The 18,443-nt window shown below is 45.2% G+C and overlaps 1 protein-coding gene across 1 annotated transcript in view; it reads left to right on the forward strand.

Annotated features, from left to right (window-relative positions):
- Nucleotides 1-15,197, forward strand: part of FRAS1 (Fraser extracellular matrix complex subunit 1) — a 319,392-nt gene extending 304,195 nt beyond the window's left edge. The window contains exons 71-75 of the mRNA XM_050945248.1: nt 1,403-1,519; nt 8,255-8,421; nt 8,772-8,977; nt 11,695-11,841; nt 13,620-15,197. Of these exons, the coding sequence (XP_050801205.1) occupies nt 1,403-1,519; nt 8,255-8,421; nt 8,772-8,977; nt 11,695-11,841; nt 13,620-14,216 (1,234 nt within the window). The 3' untranslated portion in view covers nt 14,217-15,197. The remainder of the gene's footprint in view (nt 1-1,402; nt 1,520-8,254; nt 8,422-8,771; nt 8,978-11,694; nt 11,842-13,619) is intronic.
- Nucleotides 15,198-18,443: the final 3,246 nt, after the last annotated feature.

Raw genomic sequence — 18,443 nt, forward strand, 5'->3', positions numbered from 1 at the left:
ATATATATATATATATATATATATATATATATATATATATAATAAAAAATATGCTTATAAATGTTTTATTCTCCAAGAACTTCTCACCATATTAACAGCCTATCATTTGTAGGGGCTTGGTAATGGGATATGGAGTCTTTGGGCCTGATTTTCGGTTGCCTTGCACCTGTGTAACTCTGGGGTAAATGACTGCACAAGGTGCAAGGCAACTGAGAATAAGGTTTCCATTCACTTCTATGGCAACAGCTGAATTAAACCCTGGTTGGTGGGTAGCCCCTAATTTTGTTATTAATCTGGTGGCTCCTTTGTCTTCCTCCTCCAGCTATGCTCTGTATCATCTTATATAAATGACACCTCTTCAAAACCCCTCCTTCTCTTTATTCGGCTGCCTCCTCTCCTCTTCTTGGTGTCCTGTCTTCTGTTTGTTTACCTGAAATTGTAGGCCTTTTACAGCAGGGAACGTGTCTTACCTATGGGTCTGATTCTGATACCCTCACTCAATGGGACTACTTGTAAAATGAAATACCTTTACTCAGCCAGTAAAGTAGTAGAATCTGGCCCTGTGTTAGTAAGCACTATATACCTTTATGGCAGTACCTATATGATTCCTCATAACAAGGATTGTTGGTGGCCTATGTAAAATGGACTCATTGGCCTCAAGTCTAGTCATCAGTATCTGCCTGGTGGGCAGACTCAGCAAAGGGAGCTAGAATTGAATGCCCTATGGAACCTGCATTACCTCAAGGTTTTGAAAGGAGGCACATAGGAGGGCAGCTTTCACTGCTACAGCCAATGCTGTATCCATCATGTGAGTAAAGGCAGAGCTTAATTCTACAGGGCTGTCAATCCAGTTCCTTTCAAGTGTACTGAATTCATTTTTGGGGGGAGAGACAAAACTTCTGTGTAAGTAGCGTGGAAGTACTGGTAGTGACTTCATTCCTAAAAACGCATTGAGATTTGCGCTTTAAAGCAGGATTTCAGTCCCTGTGTTTCATAGTTTAATTAAAATTAAAGTTATCTTTGATATAAGTACTTACGCTATGATCCAGAAATATCTTCGTTCACTCTTCTTTTCTTGCTATCATTTCAGTAAATGATCCCTTGTCTCTCATCCAGCTGTGTTCGTGCACACAGGCAAACAGAGCATCTTTAAACACTGTGGACCAAATTCTTATCCCTGCTGTAACTCCACTGGAATTGATGGACTTACACCTGGTGGTAGTGGTTCAAAACTTTTATCTTCGGTATTAGAATAGTGCAACAGGCACGGATAATCATTTGTACTAATGAGAAAATGCTGGATGTAAAAAGCTGTGCAACTGCCCATCTGATAAATGTTTCCAGGCAGGTAAACAACTCCCGGATTAATACGGTAACCATGGCATCTCCCGTCTGTTTCCAGGAAGGACTATTCTGGAGAGTACACAATCTACTTAATTCCTTGTACTGTGCAGCCCACGCAGCCGTGGATTGACCCAGGAGACAAGCCATTGGCGTGTACTGCTCATGCCCCAGAAAGGTGAGGAGAGGCGCTATTTTCCTATTTCACTGCTCACTCAGACTCCAAGGCCGGCGTTCAGAGTTGGTACAAATGGGTTAACCTCAAGGGAGTGGAGCGTGTGAGTAACTGATCGTTTGTGGAGTCGGAAATGAAGAGCCCTCCAATGAAAGAGATGGAAGTGTGTGGATATAGGAATGAGGAATAGTTATATTGAGATGTGAATCTGGTTGGGGCACACAAATTTCATAGATATTCAAGAAAGCCACCTAGTTGTTCAAACAGAAGGTGTGCAGCGGAATACGCCCCCAGAGTAGGAGGAGCAGCATACACAGCACCACAAGCTGAAATGGCTTAGATCACAGTATTGACTTTGTGCTAGGTTTACAAGGACACGGTCTGTCTGCTTGCATCATTTGCAGAGACACAGCAGGCATCTAACATGAGCTATAACAACAGCAGAAACGAGAGGGGAGAAAACTCTCTATTGGCTTTGGATTCTAGCAGTGAATGAGACTGTCCTCCATCAAAATAGTAGAACAGGGCTCCATCAACATTAAATCTATACTTTGACTGGAGCTCCTCAGAACGATTTGTAACACAGCTGGTTTCACTACGTCTGAGCACTTGACTCAGTTTTCAGCAAAAAATGGTCAGAAAGGCAGGGGAAAGCGTGATATCTTTTTTTTTTTGTTTCCTTTTGCTTCTGTCAAAGACAATCTGTGGAGTTACATAGGCCTGATTGTAATAGGGGCTGAATATCAGTGGTTCCAGTGGGAGCTGCAGTACTCAGGACATCTGAAAATCAGAACCACATTGTTCTTGTTCTCCTTTTGGGGTGAAGTTCACTACCCCTGCCCACATGCACTCAGACAGAGTAATTGGGCTGCGTGCAGGGTACTAAGCAGGAGTTGGGTTGTGGAAGATGAAATTTACTGTCTTAATCTCTGGCTCTTCTGCGATCGCTACTAAAGGTAGGTTAGTGGCCACTGTCTTTCTCCATCCCTTATGGGGCATTTGGGTATATGAAACTCATGCTTGTTCCCTTGGCCTGCCTGCAAACCCCAGATCAATGCTGGTTTAGTCAGTCCCAGTTCTGGGGCTTGCAGGTGATGCAGAAGCCCACAACTAATCTGCCTGCTGCACCCTGAACTGAAGTAAAAGATATTACTTCACCCACCTTGTGTCTCTGCTCTCCCATGGACAGCCCTATCCCTAGACTTAAATAGTTGCAGTAGCCCTCTTCAACGGAGAAAATTTTACTCTTTATACCAGGCGGCAGCTATTTGTTATTAATGAGTGTTGTGCCCCATGTGCTCCAGTTTGAGCATATAAACAGTAAGAAATAAAGCTCCGAAGTGTCAAACAATAGTACCACAGCTACTGGGTTCTTCTATAGACTCCTACGCTCTCATCAGCTGCTGCATCTCTGGAGGAAAACGATGACTTAGACCACTGCAGCTCAGGGGAAGATAGAGATCTAAGGTCTAGTCTACACACAGATTTTGTAGAACTGTGTTGGTTAGAGGGTGCGATTTTCACTCTAGTGTAGATGGTAATAAGCTAAACCAGCATAAATACCTTTACATCAATAGAACTGTGTCCATTCTAGGATGGTGTGTACCAATTTAACTATCTGGGTATGTTTACAGGGGCATAACTTATGTGTGTGGACAAGTCCAAGCTGCATTTCCTTCTTTTCTTCTTTGAGTGCTTGTTCGTGTCCATTCCATATTAGGTGTGTGTGCTTGCCACATGCACCGGTGCCGGAAGTTTTGTCCTCAGCAATATCCTTAGGGGGCTCCAGAGCCCATCCCCTGACGTGGCGCCCATATGGTGCAGTATAATGGGTGTGACCAGCTCCCCCCACCCTCATTTCCTTCTTGCCACCAGTGATGGTGCTGGAACATCTGCTGCTTTGACTAGCATTGTTTCGTTTTCTGTTCTTGTGAACTTTGAAAACCTGTAGTATAGTTGTATATAGTTAGTGGTTTCTTAGTTACCCTTAGTAGTAGTTCATAACTTTTCGTGAGTCCCAAACAGGACTCAGTTGGGGAATGAGGCATGCCCTGGTCCCCAAGCTTTAAGCCCTGCAATTGCTGCAAATGGGTTATGCCTGTCACCAATCCACATACCAGCTGCCTAAGGTGCTTAGGTGAAGGGCACAGAAGTGACAAGTGCCGTATCTGCAAGTCCTTTAAACCTAGGACGAAGAAGTGAGATATCCATCTGAAAGTGCTCCTAATGGAGTCGGCACTCACTCTGGCAATGGAGCAGCGGTTCTACTCTGCACTGAGCACCATGGCCTTCTTGCGCAGTGCTCCGCCGGTGCCATCCATGACCCGGCACTGGTCCCACTCCACGGCTCTGGGGAAGAAGCCAAAAAAGACTGGGAGGGGAAGATCTACCTACCTACCATAAGGGACAGGAGAGGGCTGGGGGATGAGTCATGACTCATGCCAGGCAGCTCAACACTCCCTTCAGGAAATAAGGCCCCAGTTTAAGTCGAGCAATGCAGCTCAACCCATGCTTCGCCTGCGACCCTGGATAGCAGTGCAGGCCCTGGCCAGCTTCAAGTGCCGTCGACATCCAAAGCTCTTCAAGCGGCTCAGGAGAGTCTGATGTTCCCAGTGCCGCCCACATTGGCTCCCATGGTACCTCAGTCTTGGGGAAAACCCACGTTGGGACCTGTGTGTGTGTCCCAGCCTCAGCAGTACCAATCCACATCGAGAGGGATGTCCTGCCACTGTTCACCCACCCAAAGCCATCATGCCTCAGGACTGGAGAGGCAGGCTCAGCGGAGCCCTCTTCGGTCCCCGCACCGGGAGCACTGATCAAGAGACTAGTGGTGTACCTCGCTGGTAGATTGGCGCAGACCCTCTGAGGCATGCGCCACCCGACAAGAACTCTGGGACCGGCCCTGACCATCTCCAAGGGCCCAGGACAGGTCCTGGGACCGATCAGTCACCAGAGACCGCCAATCACTGGGCCATCATCGCCTGTCTCCAAGAAGGAGTTCGCCCTTTTGGCAGTTAACCACAAGGAGAGGCAAGGACAACCTGGGGCCAACCCCAAAAATGAAGAGTCGAGAAACGCTTGATCTCATTGGACGTAAGGTTTATTCGTCTTCCAGCCTTCAGCTGAGAGTGGCCAACCACCAAGCCTTCCTTGGCCGATATGACTTTAATATGTGGCAAGCTATGGCCAAGTTTGAATGGTCACTTCCCAAGGCTTCCAGGGAGATCCGAGTGATCCTCAATGAGAGCACAACTGCAGCCATGGTGACCCTCCAGGCAGCTTCAGAGCTGCAGACGCTGCTGCCCGCACCACGGCTTCCGCTATCTCCATGCGGAGAGTTTCTTGGCTACACCTCTCTGGGTTGTCCACCGAGGCCTAGCAGTCATTGCAGAATCTGCCCTTCGACGGCAGGGCCCTATTTACCGAGCAAACAGACAGCAAGTTGCATGGCTTCAAGGTCTCCCGCACCAACCTGAAAACTCCTGGGTCTCTACGTCCCAGCCCCGGCACATAAGCAGTTCAAACCACAGCAGCGTGAGGGCCAAGGGAGCCAGCCTCAGCAGGACCAGCCCCATAAACAAGCCAAGGGTTACAAGTGCCGGCCGAGCCACCCACTTCTACTCTCGGCACAGTCAATGTAATAAGCAGAGGGCCAAACAGTCATTTTGAGGGTTATGTCCGAGGGCGACCTACCAGATTATTCCCTGGATCCATCTTTCCCAGTGTTCTTCAACCGCCTTTCCCCTTTCCTCCCGACATGGACCATTATAACTTTGGACCGTTGGGTCCTCAGCACAGTGGAAGGGGATTAAACTCTCCAGTTCCTTTCTCCCCCACCCCCTTCACATCTGCCTTTGCCGTCCCTCTTCAGAGACCCTTCTCACGAGAGTCTCCTCGCACAGGAGGTAAAGGGATTGCTACAGCTGGGTGCGGTGGAGGAATTTCCTCTCAAGTACAGGAACAAGGAGTTCTATTCCCAGTCCTTTTTAATCCCAAAGGCTAAAGACAGTCTGCTGGCCATCCTGGACTTGCGAGACCTCAATAAGTATCTACAGAAGCTAAAGTTCCACATGGTCTCTCTCGCTTCTATTATCTCCTCCCTGGATCCGAGAGACTGGTATGCTGCCCTCGACTTGAAGGACACATACTTCCACATAGCGATCTTTCGAGGACACAGACACTTCCTCTGGTTTATGGTGGGGCCCTACCACTACCAGTTTATGGTCCTTCCGTTCAGCCTGGCGACAGCACTGAGAGTGTTTACCAAGTGCCTATCGGCGGTGGCTTATCTCAGGCATCGGGGTATCCAGCTCCACCCGTATCTCAATGACTGGCTCGTCAAGGGCGGCTCCAAATCTGAAGTCCAAAGGGATGGTGCTTCAAGCCCCGTGCTGCTCTCTGGGCTTACTAGTGAACAACAAAAAGTCAACGTTAGTGCCAGTGCAGAGGATAAAGTTTGTTGGAGTGGTCCTTGACTCAACCTGCGCCAGAGTGTTCCTGCCACTGGAAAGATTCCACACAATGGCAAACCTCATCGCAGAAGTCTCAGCATTCCCTCTTGCTGCTCTTCCTCTGCCTAGAGCCAGGGTCTGCCTGCACCTGCTGGGCCATATGACAGCATGCGCTTACATGGTCCGCCATGCCAGACTCCAGATGCAGCCCCTGCAACAATGGCTGGTGACAGTCTGTTCCCAGTCCCAAGACTCCCTAGAGAAGATCGTTACCATTCCCCAGGCGATACTTACCTCACTGTGATGGTGGACTGACAGCTGGACAGTCCTGGAAGGGGTTCCATTTGACAGCCCCCCTCACTCCATCAAGTTGGTGTCAGACACCTCGGACCTTGGCTTGGGGGCACATCTCGGCAACCTCCAGACACAGGGGATGTGGAGCCCGGAGGAGGCGTGGTTATACATAAACATCAAAGAGCTCCGAGCAGTCCAGCTGGCATGTGGAGTCTTCTTGCCCCACCTGTCAGTCAAGGTGGTATGAGTCCTGACGGACAACACAGCCTCGATGTTCTACATCAACAGGCAAGTGGGAGCATGCTCGTCAGCTCTCTGTCAGGAGGCACTCCATCTGTGGGTCTTCTGCATCAGCCACGAAATCCACCAGGAAGCTTGTCACCTTCCTGGCATCAGTAATATGCTGGCAGACCAGCTCAGCAGGTATTTCTCCTCTCACCATGAGTGGTTGCACCATACAGAGGTAGCCTACATGATCTTCCAAAAATGGGGAACTCCCCAAGTGGACCTGTTCACCAGGGGCGGCTCTAGGGATTTTGCTGCCCCAAGCACGGCAGGCAGGCTGCCTCCAGCGGTTTGCCTGCGGAGGGTCCGCTGGTCCCCGCGGCTTCAGCAGACCTCCCGCAGGCACGTCCTCTGAAGTCGCGGGACCAGCGGACCCTCCGCAGGCAAGCCACCAAGGGCAGCCTGCCTGCCACCCTCACAGCACTGGCAGAGCGCCCCCTGCGGCTTGCCGCCCCAAGCATGTGATTGGCGTGCTGGGGCCTGAAACCGCCCCTGCTGTTCACTACCAGACAGAACAGGAAATGCCACCAGTTTTGTTCTCGACCAGGTCTTAGCAAGGACTCCCTCTCCGATATCTTCCTGCTGTCGTGGTCAGGGAGCCTGGTGTACGCTATGATAAATCGGAGGGAGGAAGGACTCATTGGGATAGGGAATGTTTAGGTAGACGCGATCAAGTTTATTTTTTTATTTTGGCTTGGGGATCTCCTCTGTGCTAACTCCAGATGCTTTTGTTTGCTTGTAACCTTTAAGTTGAACCCCCCCAAAAAGCTATTTTGGGTGCTTAATTTTTGGAATTTATCTAGTAAAAGCCTAAGTTCCAAATATATTTTCTTTCTTTTTAATAAAATTTACAGGATTGGATTTTTGGTGTCCTAAGAAGTTTGTACCTATGTTGTTTAATTAGGTGGTGGCAATTGCTAATTTCCTTTGTTACCTTTCTCGGCTCTTCCCCAGAGCAGGGGTGAAAGGGCTTGAGGGTACCCTACAAGGAGGCATTCCCAAGTGCTCCTTCCTGGACCCAAGGGTTTTTTTTGCATTTGGGTGGTAGCAGCATTTACCAAGCCAAGGTCAGAGAAAAGCTGTAACTTTGGGAGTTTAATACAAGCCTGGAATGGCAAGTATTAATTTTTAGAATCCTTGCGGGCCCCCCCTTTCTGCATTCAAAGTGCCAGAGTGGGGATTCAGCCCTGACGTACGCCTTCCCTCCGATTCCACTCATCAGCAGGGCCCTGGCAAAGATAAAGAGAGACCAGGCACAGGTTATCATGATTGCCCATGATCTCTTACCTGTGGCCCGTGAACTCCTACGCATCTCCAGGGGTACTGCTTTGGAGTCACCTAATATGGAATGGACATGAGCAAGCACTTGAAGAAGAAAAGACAGTTACCTTTTCCGTAACTGGTGTTCTTCGAGATGTGTTGCTCATGTCCATTCCATGACCCGGCCTCCTTCCCCACTGTCGGAGTTTCTGGCAAGAAGGAACAGAGGATTGAGGGAGCTGGCGGTTCCCCTTATACCACGCCATGCAGGCGCCACTCCAGGGAGTGCCAGAGCTAGTTCCCTACAGATACTGCTGAGGGAAAAACTTCTGACACCGGTGCATGTGACGAGCACACACACCTAATATGGAATGGACATGAGCAACACATCTCGAAGAACACCAGTTACAGAAAAGGTAACTGTCTTTTCTTCTCCTCCCAAATTTAGATTTTTGATCCCAATTGCCTTCCAGCAGACAAACCGCCCAGTTCCTGTCGTATACTCTCTGAACACAGAGTTTCAGCTCTGTAACAATGAGAAAGTATTTTTGATGGATCCCACTAAATCTGAAATGTCTTTGGCAGAAATGGATTACAAAGGAGCTTTTTCAAAGGGTAAGACCTTTTCCTTCACCTTGTTAATTTACTTTAGCTAAAGCGTCCATCTGTGCAGCCTCTATTATTGTGTAAGAGAAATGATGTGATAGCGGAGATTCATCTTGCCTATGTGAGCACGCTATGTTACAGAATCATGCTACAATCCTGTCAGACCATGATTATAACTGTTGTATAATACAGTCATACCACAATATGGCACAATCTACATAGGCAACTCTAAACCCTGTCATAATACTATTCCCCAACCTGGTTGATTTGGCTGTGTAGGTGGTCTCTTTAATCTTTCTGAATTACTCCTCTTCCTCCCATGAATACAAATATGACTATTATTCTCTCAACCTTCTCAGGTCAAATCCTATATGGCCGTGTGCTTTGGAATCCTGAACAAAATCTAAATGCTGCCTACAAACTGCAGCTGGAAAAAGTCTATCTCTGTACTGGCAAGGATGGTTACGTGCCTTTCTTTGACCCTACTGGAACAATCTATAATGAGGGGCCACAGTATGGCTGTATTCAACCCAACAAGCACCTAAAACACAGATTTCTGCTACTGGTAAGTTGTACACTGGACAAAATTGTGACACGGAATTGTGGCAGCTGTAGAGTTGTGAGTAGTAATGTCAGGGCAGATTCTGAAACCATCTCTGCTAAACTGTGTGAGAATCCATGACAGGAACACTTTGTATTTCTGATACTGCCTTTGGTCTGATAAAATTCCATGGAAAGACAGTGAGGTTGAGCAAATCTCAAAGACACAGTTCAATCACAAAATTACTGAATGGAGATGGAGACGAAACTACTTTCTAACCCAGGTCAAGGGTGAGACTTGATAAGGCCCATTCCAGATGAGGAAAATGAGCCATTTAGCAAGTTCTATAGCTAACATCTTTTAAATAGCATGTTTTAAACAGCACCTTGTTTAGACAAAGGCAGTGACGTTGAAACACACTTTAGCTTGTCGTGAGTAACACTACAGTTCCTGTGTTTAGCTAACGTGTTTGCGAAATGGCATCACATTTTCCTAGTGTAGACAGGCCCTGACTGGACAGGAGGGCAAGCTTGTCCAACTGTTGTCTACACTGTGCACGTTCTGTGTATAAAACAACCTCATGTTCTAGGATTGTTGATCCAGCATCTTTCATGAGCATTAAATTAACTTTCTCTTCTTCACAGACACCCTGTAACTTTTAAACCCAGGCTGTTTGTTTGAGCCATAGCTCACATTTTTTAGTCTGCTCAATCGCTCTCCTCAGGCCTTGTCTACACCAGGCTTTTTTGTCTCCAAGTTTGCAGCATGGTTCCCAGTGCAGGCAGACAGACTATAGCAGTGTGATTGTGGCAGATCAGGCTAGCCACCCGAGTATGTACCCAGGGATCAGGCAGGTTTGTAGTAGGATTGCTAGCCTGAGCTGCACACTTCAGTTTTCAGCATACTACATGGAGGCAGCCTTACACCTGTGTGCCTCAGTGCTAGCACTTGGGGAATCCTCCCTTGGCTGGATACAAGGCCTTTCGGGCTCTTTTATGCCACTCTAGCCCCTTTATGCAGCATAAGTGGGCTGGTGCAGGAGTGAGGTTCTCATCTGTAGGGTAGACACACCTTTATTTCTGTGTACTTTCACTGAAATATTTGCCTATGATGCTGTTTATATCTCACTTTTTCTTACATGTTCCTAAAGCAAGTAGCATCTTACTGCACAGCTGTGTGAAAGGCAGGAGCATGGGGTTGTATAGTATATTAAATATAAGTCCAAATCCTGTGGACCTTACCCATCATTTCCTCACTCCTTATTCAGACACCTTCCCATTAGTCTGAGGACTAGGAAAAATTGAAGAAAGTCCTTGTGATTTGTACCTCATTTTGAATGTACGGTTATATAAAAATATTTGTAACAGCAGCCCCCTCAGCATATAGAAGGACATTTACTCATCAATTTAACAAAAACCTCTTTCATTGTATGAAATGGTGACTAGTGCACATAACATGTTTAACGCTAAGTGCAGGCTTTGAAAATAACATTTACCAGGGTCCTGGATGGCAGCCATGCTACCATTCAGCAGCATAATAAAAGGCACCCTTAGTATTCTGAGTAAATTTTCATGCATCTATGTATTAGGCTGGTTACGCTCAGCGCTGGGGTGTTTAGTTTAATAAACCTAATCTAGGGATGTTCTATTACAAACAAAATATCAAATGTTGTAAATCAAATTACAATTATAATTACACCTCTACTCCAATATAATGCAACCCGCTATAACACGAATTCGGATATAACGTAGTAAAGCAGTGCTTGGGGTGGGAGGGGGCTGCGCACTCCAGCGGATCAAAGCAAGTTCGATATAACGCTGTTTCACCTACAATGCAGTAAGATTTTTTTGGCTCCCGAGGACAGCATTATATCTGGGTAGAGGTGTCTTTCCTATGCTGTGAAATGCACTATATTAAAAATGATTCTTTCCTAAGTCCTAGGAGTTGGCACTTTGTACAACCACTTACATGGCCTTGGGTTTGACTTTTGACTGAGAGATGTAGGGCATTATTCTTGGACCTGGATTCTTGCTTCCCCTCTGAGAGATCTGCAGAGGTGACCTGCTTAGCCTCAGGTGGCTGTGGCTGATTTATTGAGCCCCAGACACATACCCGCATGGATCTCAACATTGTATTAGGGCCTCACTGTTCATTTCTGTGATTGAGCACCGCTTGATGATGTCCTTTTTAGTGAAGTCCTCCCGAGTCTAGTTCAGCAGGGAATTGTTGGCTGTGGCTTGGTCTTTGCAGGAAGAAGGGAAACTGAAGTAAGAAACTGGGAGAGTAGCAGGATTCTAACAGGAGCACAGAAGTCTCTCTCTGGGGAAAATAATGGCAACTGGATAATTTATGAAAAAAACTGGTTTAAATTTCTCTTAGGGAAAAAATGAAAGGAAAAAAATTAGGAATAGGGACACTTATGTCTTTGGATTAGCACCAGGAGTTAAGGAAGGAATGTGTTTTAAGGAAGCTTTTGACTCGAGAGGATGGCCGTTAGGTGCACAAGAAGGGAGTGGAAGAGGGCTGTGCTGGGTCAGCATGGAAGGAGGCACAAAGACATGAGTGAGAGATGCTCTTCTTGTGTCCTTTTGCTGCTTCCTATAACACATTAACCAAAAAGTCAACTTTGACAAATCTCAGTTGTCATGTAGCTGTTGGTTGCTAATTTGTTACTAATGTATGTGTCACCCATAGTATGTGGTCCCATTTCTTCAGTACATATTGCTTTCTGTAAATTCCAGGACCGAAACCAACCTGAAGTAACTGATAAGTATTTCCACGATGTACCTTTTGATGCCCACTTTGTCTCTGAATTGTCTGATTTCCACTTGGTGAGCAGCATGCCAGGAGTGGATGGATTTACTATGAAAGTGGATGCTCTCTACAAGGTATGTTGCATGAGATGCACAATACCACAAAACAAACTTTGTTATACAGACAGTCCAAGATACTTTGTGCTTTACAGACTCTAGGCCTGACCCTGCATGTATAGAAGTCCAACACACACTAAGGCAAGCCTTGCAGTCTTATCTAATTTTCTGTGGACAAATTCAGCACATATTTCCTAGTACCAGAAACACTCTTCAACAATTTAGGGCTCTAATTCTTTACTGGGATCCACTAGCACAAGTCTCTGTATCCATGCAGAGTCTCGTTGAACCCAGCTCATATTCACTTCCTTTAACGCTAATCTTCAGGTAGGAAGTGGATTTCAGAACTCCAGCCCAGGGCCTTCATGTTCAACCTGTAAATGTGCTGAGTCCCTTTAACTGATCCTGAAGTCAGTAGGAATTTAGACTACTTAGCAGTTCTCCCTGGATCAAACCACTCAGTTATAAAGGTGGAGTTCCTAGAAGGTGGGTGCTGTCTCTGCACAGTTACCTAGCAAGATATGACTTAATGGGCAAGTCTAGAATATAGGTGAGACCTACATTATCAACAGCTACATGAAGGAAGCTATCTATCAATGGGTTTTACAGGAGCTGCATGTTAATCAATTTGAAGGTTCTTATTAACTCTAGTGCACGTTGATTCAGCTCCTTAGCACATGATCACACCTTTGCCATGGTGGGCTCTCGGACAAGGAACTTGTTCTTCCCTGAGATCCATCTCAGCTCACCTTAAAATCATCATATGTTGGAACAAGAGGCATTAGATGGGAGAATGTATTATCTTCCCCTCCCCTACACTTTTCCCACATTTTCCCATTGAACTCCATTTGGATTTAGGGCTCCCCAGCACTCTTCAGGATCAGACCTTAAAATTAGACAATGAATACTGTTCAGATGAACTCCAGCACATAAACTGGAGATCAGAAATTCAGTTCAGCTCCCCACCAACTCCCAGAATGGATTTATTTGTTTGACCTTTCCTAAGACAGCGCTGTATTTAGTTTTTAAAATATATTTGTAATTAAATATTTAATGACAGTTCTCCAAGCCATTCAGCAAAGAGTCTCTTTTAAAATAGTTATTATTTATGAATAATTTACTAGTATTATCATCATTAGTTATCAGAGCTGGTCCAAAACAGTAAACAAATTTATAAAAACAATTTTATTGTTCTTTTCAAAAAAAAGTGAAATGTTGATTGATTTTTGAAAAAAATTAAAAACTGTCAAACTTTCAGAAGTTAAAAATGGGAAAAAATATGAATTTTGTGGGGTCAGACAAATAATGTTGACACAAAATGTCATTAAAAAATGAAATTAAAAAAATCCAACCAGCTATATATTATTGTTAATATTTCTAGAACTGGACAGAACATTTAAAAATGATTAACAGTGAAACAAAATATTGACACAATATTTTGGGCAATATTTGCCCCCATTTTTTGGTCAGCTCAAATTGTTAATATAGTGCTGTTGGTCACCAAACTATGTGATAGTGTGATCGCTTCCATCGTGGTCAATGCATGGAGAACTGAACGGGGACCTCCACAGCTAAAACTATGAGCTGCTACTGCTTGAGCTAAAGCTCCCCGAGGAGGACTGTAACAGACCTATATCATCTGTAAATCAGGCACAGACAGGCACCTATAACATGCACTTGACCCTGGCTTATAGAGTAGCACTTTGCCCATTTCCATCTGCTTTGAACAGAATTCTAGCATCACTTTAGCTAAAGTCCCAGAGTAAAGTCTCTTGTGTGTATGTTCTGTCATAAAGGTGGAAGCTGGACACCAATGGTACCTTCAGGTGATCTATATAATTGGCCCAGAAACCATTGCAGGGCCCCGTGTTCAACGGTCTCTCACTCACTACCTGAAACGCAGCCGCAGGGACCTGGTGGACAACAATGGCAGACTGATTCTGGATGACTCGTTGATCTATGACAATGAAGGTGACCAAGTCAAGAATGGCACCAACATGAAATCGCTGAGCCTGGAGGTTCAGGAAGCAGTAGTGTCTGCTTCCTTATCACAAACAGGGGCTTCCATAGGAAGTGCATTTGCTGCCATCATGCTGCTGCTGCTTGTGTTCCTGTTAGTTTGCTTCATAACCCGGAAATGTCGAAAGCAGAAGAAGAAGAAAAAGCCTGCCAAAGATATCATGGAGGAATATCCTCTCAACACCAAGATAGAAGTACCCAAGAAAAACACAGAAAGGGCAGAGAAGAACGTAAACAGACAATACTGCACTGTGAGGAATATCAATATATTAAGTGACAATGAGGGTGCCTACAAGGTCAAAGGTGCTAAGGTCAAACAAGTGAACTTAGAGGTCAAAGTTCACAACAATTTACATGATGGAACGGAAGTTTGAGAGTGCACATTTTTTTGTAAAAGCTTTTTATAAATTGTAAAAAATAAAATAAAAATTTACTGGTATTTTTATAATCTGGTGGAAAAGGGAAGAATATAGCTTTGAGTGGTGGACAGCAATGCATCCTCCCATGCTTTAACTCACAACTGAGCTACCTCATTCAAAGCAGGATTGTGTGACACACCCAGGGCAGAAAACATTGAAACTTTCATGTGGTATCTCTACCAACATTCAGTTCTATTTTACGCTGTACCGCTTTCATAACAGCACTCCTGGCAGGCAAATATTTACGTAAGCTCTACAGTGATTCTAATAAGAACAGTTCATTCTAATGGGGTTTAATAATGCTGGAAGATCAATAGGCCAGTGCAGTATCCTTAGCAAAGATCCTTAGAAGAGCTGGAATCTATTCAATTCCGCTTGATACTGCTTTCCTTTGCTCTTCTTTTTTGCTGGAAGACATCATGAGAACATGACAGTTTTGGTCAAGCATACAGGCGCACACAGCCAGTTCTGAAACTAATGCCAGTATCTTCTCAATGGATGATCTGCATGGGAGCAGTGGTGAAAGTAACTTACAGGACTTACCGGCACTGCTGGAGTCCTGAGGGGGGGCGTGGCCTCATCTGGAAGAGGCGTGGCCTCTCAAGATTTAAAGGCCTTGGGGGACCAGCTGTGGCTGGGAGACCCAGAGCCTTTAAATCAACCAGGGGCTCCCAGCTGCAGAGGTGGCTGGGAGCCCCCTGGGGCTCAGGGGCAAATTAAAGGGCCTGGGGCTCTGGCTACCAGGGGGAACCCCGAGCTTTGCGGGGCTGGGGCAGGGATTTAAAGGGCCCAGAGTTCCTGCCACTGAGAGAAGCCCGGAGCCCTTTAAATTCTGGCCCCAGCCCGGCCGCCAGAGCCATGGCTGGGATTCAAAGAGCTCTGGGTTGCCCACAGCGGTGGGGAGCTCTGAGCCCTTTAAATCCCAGCCATGGACAGGATTCAAAGGGCTCTGGGCTGCCCGCAGCCGCGGGGAGCTTTGAGCCCTTTAAATCCCAGCCCCGGCCCGGCCGCCAGAGCCGCAGACGGGATTCAAAGGGCTCTGGGCTGCCTGCAGTGGCGGGGAGCTCTGAGCTCTTTAAATCTCAGCCGTGGCCGGGATTTAAAGGGCTCTGGGCTGCCCGCAGCCGTGGAGAGCTCTGAGCTCTTTAAATCCCGGCCCCAGCCTGGCTGCCGGAGCCGCAGCCAGGATTCAAAGAGCTCTGGGCTGCCCACAGCAGCAGGGAATTCTGAGCCCTTTCAATCCCTGCCGTAGAAGTCGATGTGGTCCAGCACGGCGTACTGGCTCTTGCCAGTACGCCATACCGGACCATACCGGCTTACTTTCACCTCTGCATAGAAGTGAAATGCTCTTCGAGAAAATCACCCCAGGCAGAGGGCCCACACATAGTAGCAGGTATCACTTAAGCCCCATATTAAAGGGGAGTTAAGTTGTGCCCAGGACCTTCTGCACTAGAGTGATTTTCACTCACAAATGAGTGTGAATCTTCTATTATTCTCTGTCCTGGAGATTTAGGGTGAAATCCTGGTCCCATTGAAGTCAGTGGCAAAACTCCCATTGACTTCACTCTGACTCTTTGAACCACCAATCCCACCACGTATCCTTCCAACTCAGTGAAGCTTGGAACCCAAAATCATCTGTTTGGTCTCTCAGTCAGTAGCAGCAGCAGATTTCTCTGCTATGTTATAAGATTGAAACACCTTTCATTGAGAACACTCCACAAAGTCAATACAAAGAACTATTTGGAGCTGTCTAGATGAGGGAGTTGTCAACTTGAGGGTTGGAGACAGTTGGTTGTGAGTCACAATATTGTCAAATGGGACGGAGTCCTAGCTAAATCCCAGCTATATGGGAGGAGAGTCCTAGTATTGAAAAGGGTGAGAACCATTGATAAGGATAAGCAGTTGAAATGTTCTAACTTTTGCTTACAATGATCTGAGCACTTTTGTACTGTAGTGTGTTACATTTTCATGGTTCTGTACAGACATTGATGAACCTCTTAGCATTATTCCAAACTGATATTTGATTTTGATGAGATATCAAACATTTTCTCCTCTGACCTTCAATCACATACCGTACAAATGGAACAGTTGCTCTACTGCATGATGCACTAGAAAATAGTGCCTGTTATTTATTAAACAATATTGCCTTATCTCCGCTGATTTCCGAACTCATCACTAACCTTTACGCTCCTGTGTGCACTGTAAAATGCATGAAGTCTGCAACACACTCTCATCCCCCAGGCTTTGAATTCCAGCTTTGTGCAAACTGGAAATAAAGCAGCTTGTATTCTCTATTGCCCACAAATTTTAGAGTTTTAGGTTTCACACGTCATTACAAAAACCTACAGAACAACATATGTCTTAGTTTTTAAGAAGGTTCTCTTCATTTTAAAATATATTCTTTTTCAAAATGGAGGGACAACAAAATCTAAAACTTGTTCTGACCACAGTAGAGCAACTGCAACTCTGGTGCCTAATGATTCCATTCACACTTTATAGTAAGGTTCCATTTATAAATAGTTTACAAATCAATAGCTGTTTTAGTAAATAATAATGGAGGTCAGTTTCATTATACCTTTTTATAGATGGGGAAATAGAGAAAAGAATTGACTTGCCCAACATGACCCAGCAGACCCCAATGGCAGAGCCAGGAATAGTCTCCTGAGTCTCGGGACAGTTCACTAGCCACTAGGCTACAATGGTTAATCAATTGTTATAGAGGCCAAGAGTTTGCTTATAATCATTTGACACATTCTACTGATGTGCTGATAAACAGCTATATCTTATGGATGCAACAGGCTTATAACATCACTGCTCATGTATTAACCCTTTTCAAACTGTTTATAAATGGAACAGCACTATGAAGTGTGACTGTGATTCCTTTAGCTGTGTCCCCCATCTCTATTATTGTATTTCCTGATGTGGCACCATTTCAGGTTTGTTTCCGGTAGCTCAGGCACTTGGTTCACCACTACATACTCATACCAAGGGCACACAGACATACCTAAACAATCAATATTTTGGATTGTCAAAGATCTGATATTACTTTTCTGGGTCTATTAGGCATTTGGCCAGGGAGTGTTTGTTTGTTTTCCCACAGATTCAACAGCAACTGGATAATATGTGTAAATAGAATATGTAATGCACGCTTTCTGAGTGCAGGTGAGATCTGATTATTCAGCTTAAATATTTAAGTGGTGTCTGTTCTCCCTGTGATGCATGCAGACTGCTCCCATTGGTGATTGTTTTAGACTGTAAGCTCTGCATGGCAAGGACTGTCTGCTTTGTGTCCTGAACAGCACGGAGTTGCTCAGTGCCTAGCACCAGATCTATCCTAGTGTTAAATGGGAGTTTTATGCATATGTTTATAGAAGCTGAGAGGCATAAAGCAGCAGCAGAGCCATCTGATTTCACACAACACTGTGTAATAATAGAACCTGGGATCCCTCCTGTGTAATGTTCACAAATAAATACAGGAACTACCCCCGGCAGATTAATTATGACAACCTCACAATAGTGACATGCCTATGGAAAAATTAAAAAGCCTGCAAAATTTGGGGTGTTCCTTCATCTCACTTTGATTGTCAATATCCGATCTGTTAGACGTACACTTAAAATGAAAGTGTTGAAGCTTTGGATTTGTGACTTAATCATTTTATTCACAATTGTCAGCTGTGTTATATATATGTTGATCAAAGAACATGGATAGTATTTCATAGTCTCAGCTTCTGCACCCACATAGCACCCACATAGTCTCAGCTTCTGCAGTTTGCTTGTTAATGCATTATAAATCCTACTGTACTTTTTAAAGTGTTGAAATTAGTACAAATAAAACCTTGGAAGTTCATTTTCTCTTGTATTATGGTGCTGTATAAATAAAAACAGAGCTACAGTGCAATGTTACAGTACTCCATATTTGTACAACTGTTTTAACCTGACGACACTGGGGACATTATATATTTCTGCTCCTGAGAAATAATAATATTGAGACAGGCTTACATATGACTGCATTTTTCTGACCTTGTGTGTGCATATGTTTTTATATCCTTCACTTATTTTACTGTGCATTGTACCCCCCTGTGAAGACCGTCTGATATGATCTGAATATATCACTTGTGGTGCTGTCAACCTGTTTTCTTGAATCTCATTATAATTTATGTATTTTGAATATCACTCTATTTG

Source organism: Gopherus flavomarginatus, chromosome 3, assembly GCF_025201925.1.
Source record: "Gopherus flavomarginatus isolate rGopFla2 chromosome 3, rGopFla2.mat.asm, whole genome shotgun sequence".
NCBI classification, from domain to species: domain Eukaryota; kingdom Metazoa; phylum Chordata; order Testudines; family Testudinidae; genus Gopherus; species Gopherus flavomarginatus.